This window comes from Falco naumanni, chromosome 12 (assembly GCF_017639655.2).
Source record: "Falco naumanni isolate bFalNau1 chromosome 12, bFalNau1.pat, whole genome shotgun sequence".
In the NCBI taxonomy this organism is placed as follows: domain Eukaryota; kingdom Metazoa; phylum Chordata; class Aves; order Falconiformes; family Falconidae; genus Falco; species Falco naumanni.
The window spans coordinates 23,867,099-23,879,954 of NC_054065.1; the positions used below are offsets into that span (position 1 = coordinate 23,867,099).

Here is a 12,856-nt window from a genome sequence, read left to right on the forward strand (position 1 = left end):
TATGACCTTATATGCTTTGAATTGTCACACAGTTTTCTGTTTTTCCAGTACACTTTCTTATTCAGCATCTGTTTTAGACTACCAGCATAGTTGAATTTTGTCATTTTCTCTTCAGGAATTTTGAGTCTCTGTAGGTCCTATTATATTATTTTGCTGTCCACCTTGTCACTGGTAATAGAATCCAATCTATGAATTTAATTAACCTACTGTTCTTTCTTCCAGATCATTAGTTAAGATGTCAAATAAAACTCTGCTTTACACCTCTTCTCTGCTTCCTATCTTTTGGATATTTTTTTATGACTGGCATGCACTCCAGGCTGTTTTTCTTCATATACAATTGGCTTCAAAGCAACCTAGAAGATTAGCTGGTCTCTCTGTATTTCCAAGTCATTTAAAAGCATTCTTAAAAACACCGAATTGAGTACTGTTCTGCCACTGTTCTCAGAATAGATCATATTTAGCAACAATTCTTGACACCTGTAAAAAATGGCCTCTGTCCCGCACTTTTTACTGCATCCTGAGCCTGAGACACCCAGAGCCAGTAAACGCTGTACCAGACTGCATGAAAGGAGGCCAAATACATATTCCTTGCACATTCTTGGTCCCTTTTTTTGTGCCTCTTGTGTCCTCCTCTGTGATGTGTCTAGCCCAATTTGTCATCTTCTTTTCATGGATTTCATTTGTCATCCCTATACCGTTTCCTCCTTTTTGTTGATGCACACCACCCAAATTTCACCTGAACACAGTCTTACCATCTTCCAGATACAGAAAGCTGCACACCTTTGGCATCGTCCAGGCTCAAATGCTTGAGCAGCCATTTCACTTTCTGTGCAATGTTTCCAGTTTGAAGAAATGCCCCTTCTCTGGTGAAACTGCAGCAGAAGCAGCTGCTCCACGTATGTCACACAGACACTGGGAGGGCCTTGTTAGTACCAACTCTAAAGCATTCTGCTTGGGACGTTGTCACTGGTGTCTCCCCTTTTCCTCCTGAATTCCCTCAAAAAATTATCAGCTGAACACTCAGCTATGTTACAATGGTTTCAGCAGCTACTTTTCCTTGTTAAAAATTATTTAGGATCCTCAGTATTTCTCAATACCCTATAGGCGGTTTCCAAAATGTGGTCCAGTCAGCTCTAAAGCACATTCAACCCCTCATATGGCATTACTGATTGATATAGTTGGTGCTATTATTATGTAGTGCCATAAAATCCTCTGCAGTCAGCTGTAAATTGTTAAATAACACTTTTTTGGCAGTCCTCTAAAGATAGTTCGTTTCTATTTGCATTGATATGCAGCCCAAAGATTCCGCATTATCAACCCATAAAATAAAATGCATTCAAGTAATGCTAAAATTATGTCATAGACAAAGAAGAAAAGCAGATGGATTGAAAGTTATAGTGGCAAAAGGTTATTATTATCTCATCCTCTTAGATCTAAAAGTGACAGCCCCAACTGGATGTTGTTACTATGTACATGCAAGTAGAAGCCTCAGAGCGATCAGATGCAGTGACACCAACGTTTTAGGCAGGTCGGAGATCTCACCCTCATACAGAGGGCTGACCAGAAGATCCTTACTGCGTACGGAGATGATACAAGACGTTCATCCTTAGCTGTCATGGGAGCCCTTAAAAATATTGGTAGACTCACAAATCAATCCTGTAGTTATCCTTCCATCCAAGCCCACAGAGAGGCTTGGTCCAGGAGCACAGAGATTGGGAAGGGCTGGGTGTGAAGAAAGGCTTATTGTGATACCTGGGAAAGGCCTGGTCAGCCGCGACACTAGCACAGAGTAACCAGGCATCATACCTGGCAGGCAGGATTACACAATATTTTCAAAACTTTAAAAAATACTCCAAACTTCTCTATGCAACTCTCTTTTAATTAAAGTTGTGTCATCCTTGATCCCTCTGCTTGCTGAAGACTTTGCTGAAGGATATTATCTGGCCTTATGGACACATGCCAGTTGAGCTAGGACTGACTTGCTCAAATAAACAGATGTGCTAGGCAGCCATGTTTATCCTTCTTGTCAAACGCTTCCTGCCAGAGCCACTTTGTGAAATAGCAATTCACAAAACACTCTAAGGAATTCCTATTAGCTACAGGAGTTCATTAAAAATTTCTGCCTGTGGAGCAAACACCAGAGTAATGATTGACCCATCATGTTCTCATGTGAGAGGGAATATTTTAAATTAGCAAGGCTCATTCTTTTTTACTCAAATTATCTTTGAATCTATATAGACACCTTTTTTTGCCAAGTATACTTACTCACCCATTTCTTTTCTCAAACTGCTGTTCTCTTTTGGTAATTGGTATAGCCTTAGATCTAAAACCCGTAGCAGAAATTATTGTTATTCTCTTACAAATCACTATATATTATCTTACTAAGATGAGTTTCAGTTCCTGTCTTTCAGGTGTGTTACAACACATACTATACACGATGTGTTATCTTTTTAAAGGTTCTCTAAGCCTGAAAGTACTTGAAAAGAATTTGCACAATATTGCTAGCATTAATAGTAGATTTTACATAAATATTGATGGAATATCCTCCACCAGTGTCAAGATGTGTTAGTTTTCACTCCTGAAAATATGCCTTTGAGGCTAGCTATCAAGCCACCGTTTTGCTCCTCCTGTCCTTAAAAAGAAGAGTCCTGCTGGTGTTTTTAACAAATGGCACATGTTAATTACAATGAGTAAAGGGGTAAGCCTGTATTTCCTAGTAATGTCAGAGTTATATTTGATTAGTTCATTAACTGCAGATTTATACAGCTTGTTGCTACTGAAAATAAAAAGTGCTGAAGATGTATTAACACCTTCAGTCAGGACCCTTTTAGCTGTTCATACTCATGATCCATTGTGTACAGAAATTATTAGCCTTTATGTCGCTATGTTAATTACATTTTTACTGTACCTGTTTCATTATTTTCAGTGTTCACCTCAGGATGCCAGTAACAACAGAAGGACAGTTTGGTAGCATCCATAATACAGGAATGCCTTCCCCATCAGCACTGAGATTGTGCTTCCTGGTGGGCGAAGCTAGGGCATGTTCCCTTGTTAAGTGAAGTACATGCCTGAGAACTTGTGATATGTGCTCTGTGAGCTGATGTCTGTTTTGAGATTTCAAATATGGGCAGAGTTATGGCTCACACCTTACTGAAAACAGCTAGGAAAAGACTGTCAGTTTTGGCAGCTTGGAAACACCCAAGCAGCACAGCTCTGTTACTGTAAAAGGTACACAGGACATAAGGACCCTCCTGGCAGCTGACAAAATGCATCATGAGAGTGCATTCTCAGCTTTCTATGCAAAACTATACACAAAAAACCTTTCTAAATTCTTTCTGCACTCTAGAATTATAAATCCATCCAAGTCTAATTACAAACACCAGGGCAAGGATACGAGGCACAGCACTGTGTTGGCTTTAGTTAAAACAACAAAGATTTCTAACATCAAAGCAGAAAACCAGATAACAACTAGAAATAAGTAAGGATCTGATTATTTAGGATAGCAGGAATCTTGTTTGGTTTACATTAGGCTTAATATCAGGCCTACATGAGCCCATGAATGTGCATGTACACGCCCCTTGTAGTGAAAAGGTCATTTGCTCTTTTAGAGATTACCAAGACAGCTCTGAGCAAGCTGGTTTATTTACACAGCACAGTGCTGTGCAGAGCTGCTACCCCGGATCCCAAGCGCAGCGCGCACGTACCAGTGCAACCCTGCGCCAGGCTACTCAGCGCTGCCGTTCTGCTATAACTGCGCTGCCTTGGCTGGACCCCGCTCAGCCAAAGTTATCTGGCATCACTGCATCCTGCTCTGCTGCCCCCTAAAAACACACTTTTGTATTCCTATTACTGAAACACTTTGGTTCCTATGGATGGAGTGTATTATATTTGGGTGATCTCTTATGCAGATAAGAAATCATAACACATCCCTCTCTTTCTGCAGTGCCTTACAATAGCAAGCCAATGATGCCAAATGTAGCCCATAAATCCATAGGGAAATATTAATGAATAACCCAAGACTTATCTTCAAATTATTTTTGTATAAATGACATCATTTTCCTCTCAATTTATACTCCTGAATTCAACAAAAGTGCAAGAGGGAAATTAGACCCATTATGTCTTGTATACAAGGTGCAATAGATGACCCGAGCAAAAGCGAGAACTCCACAACCTATTTGTCTATCAGAACTACATATATACAATCTGCCTGCTTTACTGACCAGTCTGTCAACAAATGAAGAAAAAAAAACTTGTTTATTGTACTGGATCTGAACATTACTTAAGCTGCTCTGTATTTAATTCTCAGTGGCACCTCTTCACGTTTGGCTGTACAATTAATGTATGGCAAACAGCAGCTGGCACTGTGACAACAGGCTTGTTTTTCAGAAAAAGTGTATGCTGGCCAGTGTTGCTGTCCTTTGCTGCTGTCCAGCAGACTGACAGATCAGAGGACCACATACACTAGCATAATGTTTCAGCGTTATAGCTGGCATAGACTGCCAGTGAATTCTAGAAAATTCTAGAAAAAAAATATAGAAAAGTGTCTTACGCTGTCCCTGTCGCAGACTAAGAGAAACGTGGATGCACCAGGGGCTCTGTAGATATCTCTTACAGACATTCTGGATGTCTAGTGTGGATACACACAGCAAACCAAGCAAAGCATTGGGAGGGGAATTTTAATCAATTCACCCACAAAAATTACTCCCATGTCATTTTATGTATAAGTGCTTCAGTTTCCTGTGGACCTTCCAGTCATTTATTCTATATCCATTACTTATCAAATAGCACCCACTCCTAACCGCAATCTCCGAGAATACAGAGAGACTATTATAAAAAAATAATGTAAAATTAATTAGAAAAAATTACAAAGTCAGGAAGCTATAAAAGGAAATGGACAGTCTCCAAGCTCAAAGTTACCATAAATGCACAAAGGCTGGAAAAATAATAATGGAGGCGAAAACTTATGAAATTAATATAATATAAATTTAACCCATACACATGCCAAGATCTATTAAAAAGTCTACCATGCCAAACCCCTGAAATAAGTACATCTACCTTTTAATACAAAGGACTGCCCATAATTAATTTGCAAGATTTCAGGAAAACATATGTTTAGCATAGTATTGCATTCAAGGGAACTCAAAAGCTAAAGCTGTGTTGGCTGGAATAATTTATATTTTGGTTTGAACCCCTCAAATAACTCACTCTCTTAATTACTGTCTTGTCTGACAGGGAAACTTGTGAATACATATTGTTTGCTTTAGTCATGGAACATGTGATGATGCCTTTGACAAATAGGGACACTATTTCATTACATTAAATCTTACTTTCAAACTAAGAGTTTTCCATCTCATTTGTCAATAAAAACCATTACAGACTCCCGCTATGCTATTGATTCTACTCCTAAACAGGAACTCATATGAAGATTAACCTGAAAATAGCCATAATTTAAAAATACATCTGACAAATCACAATGGATCCTACTCAGAACTGCTCATCATTGTCATGTAACAGCCACCCACTTGTAGCTGAATCTAAATAGATTTTCTGTACTGCTGAATCTGGTCATTAAGCATTTAGCCAAGGAAGAATTTAAGAGAGGAGAAAAAAACCCAGCAAATCATGTTAATAACCACTATTTGCCATGAGGCTTTGAGGAATGATTCCTTGCATAGAGAGGAGGTTTATAGTTTTACTGGTATTTTTGAAATTCTGCACACACATAGAAAATTTCCTGTGGCCTTTAAATGGTCCCATGCGATGGCTTTGTGCCAAAGGAGCCATAGGAACTAACGATGTGCTCCACAGATACCTGAATACCTGAGCTGACAAAGAATTCTCTCTGATAGTTTACAATGTGTGGTCTAGGGCATGCAACTGAGCAAATCTGGTTGTTCCAAGTGGGATGCAAATATACATACAGAGATCTATATACATACATATCCATCTGGTACTGAGATTCTTCAAACTTCCATTACATGTGGCTTGCAAGATTTACTTTGAATCGGGTACAGCCTGGTTCCTTGGAATGAACACCTACACTATGCACGTGGAGCAAAGCTTTCTGAGGGTTTCTGAAGGGAAGAAACTTCAGATGTGTGCTTATGAAGTGACGTGGTCCATGGAGTGGTTGGGATCCTACAGATTCTGGCTTCCCTTCCTGTGCCAGGGATTTAGCCTTCATGTATTAAAATCACTTCTACCCCAAACCAACATCCAGTAAATGAAAACAATCTGGGGATTCACTTCAGAACTGCGCTATTGCTCTGCATCAAAGTGTAAATGCAAGACACATTCATAAATGTTCACCAAGTCATTTATCCTGAAAGGAGAAATAAAGTCAACAATCACAGACTTAAGATAACAGAATCACTTTGTCATCCACTGACTCACATACACCGCTCGAGAATTTTGCACAGCTATCCCTGTACTGAGCTCAAACATCCATATTTGATCTTAAAGTTTCAAGATATATAACAGAGCCTTGGTTTTACAATGTCAAAAGAAGTAGAACCCTTCCCTTTCTCTGATAACTAAAGAGGTTTCGTTTACACACTTATTCCTAAAAGTATACTTTTTTTTATTGCATTGCTAACTTAAGAATATTGTACATGTACCTTCAATTCTGGATGATAACATGCTTCTCCACAGATATTTTCATGCTTTTTACATTCTAATGAGATGCACATTCTATTACTTTTGCTGCTTCTAGGAGCCTTTGATGGGGTACACCTATGCCATCCTTTACGTAAGAGTTCATATCCCAGGATGATACCATTTGGCTGCCCTGGTGATGCCCAGTTGATCTGAAGAGATCTACAAAAAAGCAGAAAATTAACATCCATTAAACTATTGAAAGTATTTATGCTTCTATGGATACTTACATTAAAGGATTAGCATACATTGGTACTATTGTTCACTAGTTCACATGCAGTAAAATATTTTGAAGTGTCCAAAATTTCTTCCAACCGGTGAATTTCACAGCTGCTTTAATAACCAAAAGGTGTAAAAGTTTGAAAAAAAGTGTCAATATGTGCTAATACTTTGGGAAAATAAATCACACGTGCAATTGAAGTTCTTAAGGTTGCTTTTTAAAAGACATCTCATTCATTGTTCGGGAAACTTATGTGTAATAAACTTTCTAGCATTTTACTCATTTCAGTGGTAGGAGAAAGGACTGAGCATGCCTTTCTGGTGCTACAGCGAAGGCGTACATGACCTATTGTCAGGGCTGGTGTGACTGTTCCATTCTGAGATAGGAACCTGGTAAAGGATGGGCAGCTGGGGGGCAAAAGACGAGTCTCTGAGCTGTGAGCAGTGCAGCTTACTCACATTGTGCTCAGTTACCATTTAGAACAGATTTGTATTCAACTTGAGTTTTCTTTGTTTTCAAAAACATTATACAAAAAATGTATGTTGCTTTGAAATGTATTATTCTGCTCAGAATTAAAAGAACTCATCACAGCATCATTAAGCACTAGTTCTCTTTTGTGCTTAATTTTTTTCCTTGACATAAAATTAGAAGTAAAAAAAATGTTTTTATTACGAGTAAGACTGAAGACTTCCAACTCTGAGCACAAAAGTGTGACTGTAGCAGCCCACAGATGACTAAAACAAAAGCCTGTTGTTGATTTCAGGTTTCCTGTCAGACCATCATCCATTTGAGGAGGAAAGTATCTTGAGGGAAAAATCATGTTAAACTGTAGAATGCATGTCATTACTAAAAACGTGCAGCTATTGGCTCCAAAATCTCACTTAATATTACAATTGAAAAAAAAATATGCCACAAGGGACATTTGAAACAGAATTTGCTCTGGCTTTTATAGCCTACACATTTTACATTGGTATTCCAAATGAAAACATAATTTCTTGCATAATCACTCAGGATTGTTGCATAAGACACAAATTTCTTTCACTATGACTCTCTTTGGGTAGACAGAGATCCCAATGCTACATGTAGATCAATAGGAAGACTGACAACATTGCACAGTATATACTTAGGCTCCAAGTAACTCTCTTTAATCTCCACGTCCCATTTACACAGCCACTGCCAGAATGCCAGTGACATCATAAATTAGCATTAATTTAAAGTGAAAATGTTACAGTGAAACAGCAGCTGCTGAGATAAACTTTGACATCTTAACAGAATAAAAATAACTGAACTATTATTTCACTTCCTTGAGGTATAAACAGAAGAATACGCACAGCCATAAGCCTTTGCAGAACAGGAATTAATGTCACCTATGAGGGAATACCTTCATAGGTGACTTGTAGAGTCATCATTATAATTCCAAGGTCTTCATCTGAACCACAGATTTAATTCCATATTCCATACATGGCTATTTTGTATTCAAAACATATTCTACCATATGCACATGAACACACACTCATGCACATACACACATCTACATTTAAATAATGTTACAGGACCTAACTTAAAAATGTAAAAGTAGGAAAATATATTGTACAGACTTCAGAGAAAAGATAAAAAGAAAAGGAAAAGAAGGGTAGTACTTCAACCTTTATAAATGCCATTGTAACTCTCTCCTGGTCTTTGCACGGTATAGATCATAGGAGCGTTCCCAGTCATATTTTTGAATTATTTGCTTTGTGAAAGTTTCCTTCAGGCCCTCAAGGGTATATTTTCAAAGTATTTTGCCAGTTATTGCAGTTTGCAAGTCATATTTCTGTCTAAAATAATTTCAAATGGGGCCTAAGAATTGATGCAATGATTTGAACATTGTGCCTTTTCTGCAGAGCTCAGCATGTATTTATTTAGTTTAACGAGCAATCACTTTATTACTGATCAATTTCTAGGTAAGCATTTGGGAGGGACATAGCCTGGTATCACGTAAATTTGCAGCTGCACAAGAAAATAACGTGGCATGGGAGTTCACTGACCAGTGCCACCAAAAGGGTAAAGCTCCGTATGGCCTTCCAATAATGACTCCCAGATAAGTAGACTCCTTCACAGTTTTATGAACGTTTCAGTTATGCCTACACCTTCTGATGTCTTCAATCCATGGTGAATTCCAGTGGTTCAGAAAGCATCACTGCAAGAACAATGCACAGCTCGTTTTTTTTTTTAAAAAAAAAAAAAAGCAGGGTTTTCATGGGATTACAGAGGCTTTTTGACACCTCTCATCTGAAGAAATACCCTAGGCTGAGCTGAAAACTTTCTTGAGCAGGTGCAGATTTAATGGGACATGATGGGTGCTTTAGCACGCAGCCCAGCTTATCCCATACAGTCCACTTGATACAGCTTCAGAAACATGGGGATGGAGCTGCCCACCCTCTCCTCATCTTCACCCCCTGTTACTCTCTCCCCGATAAACTAGAGCTGTGTCTGTGCTGGGAAGTGCCCACAGCCTGAACCACAGAAGCAGACTTGCAAATTCTAGGCACCGGTGAATGCACAACACCTGGCGTGAGGAGTGTAATGTGTTTGCCCCAAGAAAACTTCAAGCATGTGCAAGTTATGATGGTTCAAAGGCTGGATGAGCCCCTTCTGCGACTGCTGCCAGCGTGGTAAAAGCAGTGAAGGAGGCCTCCCCTCCCCCCCCCCCCCCCCGAAAAGGCAGCTTAACCAGGCTCACAGAAACGAACTGGTTTAGACTACAAGGTCCATGAGACACTGCAGCACTTCCAGGAGATAAAAAACATTTCAAACTGCTTCGCTCATGGTGCAACAGAGCAAACTGAAGTTCTTTGGGTCAAGCATGTGAAGGCAATTCATTCCAACATGTCCAGGTAGGAATATCTTTTTTAAATCCATGAAAAATATCAGTACTTCAGCGTTTTAATATCACATCAGATACCTTTTGGTAAACCAGTCTTTAGAAAGGAAAGTATCTTTTTTGCCTGCTTCAAGTGTCACCAGCTTCAAGTGTCCGTGAGTCATGGAAAGAACTCCTGATATTTTCTCAACACAGTAGTGAAGGTTTAACCATGAAGATTAAAAATATAACAAGACCTCACTTTTGAATCTTTAGAATGAACATTGTGTTAGTCTCATCACATACAAGGGCTAAATTAAAAAAAAAATAATAATTCACATCAAACCTAAGATTCAATGACTTTACTTTCAGGAGCTGGAACTTAAAAAAAAAAAAATCACAGAAAAATCAGAAGATTCACCTGACATTCTGAAGACAGGGAGCACTGCTATTATTAAAGACCAGTGGAAAAACCACTTTCCTCATCAGGAGATCCCACATACTGAGCAACTGCTTCAGCATTATTGCACAAAGTTAAGTACCTGCTGTATTGTGGACTGCAGTGCTAACATAATTAGAAAGGTGGTATGGCACAGTACAGAAACGTACTGATAAATGTACATTTAATATATTTTTTATATTTATATATATACATAATAAAAGTGCTGATAAATAGCATTAAGCTTCTGTTGTTGCTACAAACTTCTTAGAGAAGTGCTTTGTTTTTCCCATTACTAAAGTAGGGAGAGCGATGAGGTTTCCTCCACAGGAAGACTGTCTGGGACACTTTAGAGAAAGCGCTATAAAACTAAGCATATGTAAGAAATCTTTGTGTTTTGCCTGTCCTCTGGAATTTTCTGGTTAGTTTGTCATAGGTTGACTTGATATGACTCCACAATAATCTTCCCCAGTATTTCATGTTTATTGACATAGTTATGAATCCCTCTTTTCTTTTTTTTTTTTTTTTTTTTAAGGAAAATCAGACTTACTGGTCTTTAGTTCCCCAGATGCCCTCAGAGAAATTTGCACTGCACTGTTTTTCATTCCTCCAGTACCAAGACCAATTTACACAGCATGGTAGATTGCCACTTTCATATTTGAGCTCCTTTAGAACTGTGCAAATACTACCATCCCAACAATTTATTGCTATATGTTTTATCCATTTGTTCTAAAATGTTTCTCACTAACATATTAATTTGAAAGAATTCCTCCAGCTCATTCACCCATAAACAGCATCTGATACAGAAATCTTCCGCAGCCCCATGATACTGAACATCACACCAAAGAATTCACCTAGTTTTTCAACCATGGTCTTACGTTCTTTGAGTTTTCTATTACACCCTGACCAGAGTTTTTTGTTCCCCCCAAGGTGCCTAAAGGGCCCTCTCTTTCTTCATGAAGCTAGGAAGGATTTTCAGAGCCATCAACCTTTACATTCAGCACTGAACAGAATTGCTGGCAGGGGTTCATCTGCATTGTGCCTCAGTTTTCTGAAAGGAACAAAGCTGCTACTAAGTATTGTTAACAGAAGAAACTAAGCATGCTGTATCACAAGGAAAAAGAGAAAGAAGAAAAGTATTTTCAAGGGGTATGAACTGTTTTCCAACACATCACGAGAATTTAATCCACTGTACAAACTTTCAGTCGGCATCCACATGCACACAGTACTCAGAGAATTTTCTAAACTGTGTAAGAAAATACAATACTTCTCTATGGAGACAAAGTCCTAACTATGGAAAAAAAAAGATTAAAAAGCAGCACACCTGATTTAAGAGTATTTGCTTCTATCTAAACATGGCCAATCTGACCTCTCCACTTTCCCCCCCAAAAACCCAAACCCAGACAAGAAACATAACAAACCAGAACCTGACTTAGGACTTCAGGATTGGGTCCCATACTGGTTTCTATTTGATGTTGGGCATTATAAAATAATAATTCCAGGACTGCGACCTTTTGTGCCAAGTTTCAGCCTGAAGCTGAGTTATTAACTGTAAGGGGTAGAAAAGTAAGGTATTTATAATGGCTCTGGTGGTATAACCTTCATTAGAACAGTGCGGATGGAGCTGCTATCAGAAAGACTTCTAAGAAGTTGGTGGGTGAAATTATAATTTATGTCATGCAGCACCTTGAGGCAAATTTTAAAACAATTATTTGTGAATGCTGCAAAGACATTATCCTACAGCATTCTCATCAATAATACAGCCCCCCCCCAAACTGATTCAGAAGAGGGAAAAACGCCATGATTCCAATTAAAGACAATAAACTGCACAGTCTGTATTATATCTCAGATATCCCATGAGCCTATACTCTACAAATGCATTTTTTCTCTGTCTGATGACAGATATGTATTAAAACGTCCTCTTGTCTACACCAACTATTTTTTTCTGTTTCCCCAAGCTTTTCCTTTTATGGAGGATAAATAAGCAAAATTCATATTCAGCCCAGCACCTGCTGAAGCTGTCAGCTGTACTGTTTGTCATATTTCAATCAAAGCTGAAGCCAGCCAGTCATTTTTATACTGCACAATCCCTACATACTCGAGGACCAGAATTAATGAATTAGCTATTGATTAAATTCCACTCTAGCAAATCCACCGTGGCAAATAAATGAACTACCCGGGGCACGTGTAGGCCACGGCCAGACATGTCCGGGCAATCGATCAGTAGTTAGTATTCTTTTGGGATATAAGAACAGCTGATGATAATATGACATGTAGGAAAAGGCAGTGTAGAAACAGAGTCTGTTTCTGGCTGAGCAGATTATAAAGTAGGAAGGCATTTTTGATCCTTTTGCATTCATGTGTTATGACATATTTAGTCTATATATAATAGCAGAAACATGCACAAGTGTTTGCAGTACAGACAATACAGACAAAGGCATACATAAGTTAAAGCCAAGGGCAAAAGATGAGATTCTGAATTGAGTTCTTATCATCAAACAAGCTTTGACTACATCTGTATGTGTGACAGAAAAACAGCAAGCTTAATTTCACCCTTATACAGAGACAAATGCTGAATTCAAGCAAAATGTAGAAATGATAAACAGCAAACCAAAGTCCTTAAGAGACTGGAGAAGCAAATCCATTCTGCTGGCCATTTCTGAAGGCTCAGATTGTTATTTTAAAAATAGATATTCTTTTT

At 38.6% G+C, this 12,856-nt stretch overlaps 1 protein-coding gene across 1 annotated transcript in view; it reads right to left on the minus strand.

The window, feature by feature from the left end:
- The window catches only part of USH2A (usherin), a 391,715-nt gene that overhangs the window by 93,923 nt on the left and 284,936 nt on the right, over positions 1–12,856 (minus strand). The window contains exon 47 of the mRNA XM_040612018.1: positions 6,618–6,816. Within this exon, the coding sequence (XP_040467952.1) occupies positions 6,618–6,816 (199 nt within the window). The remainder of the gene's footprint in view (positions 1–6,617; positions 6,817–12,856) is intronic.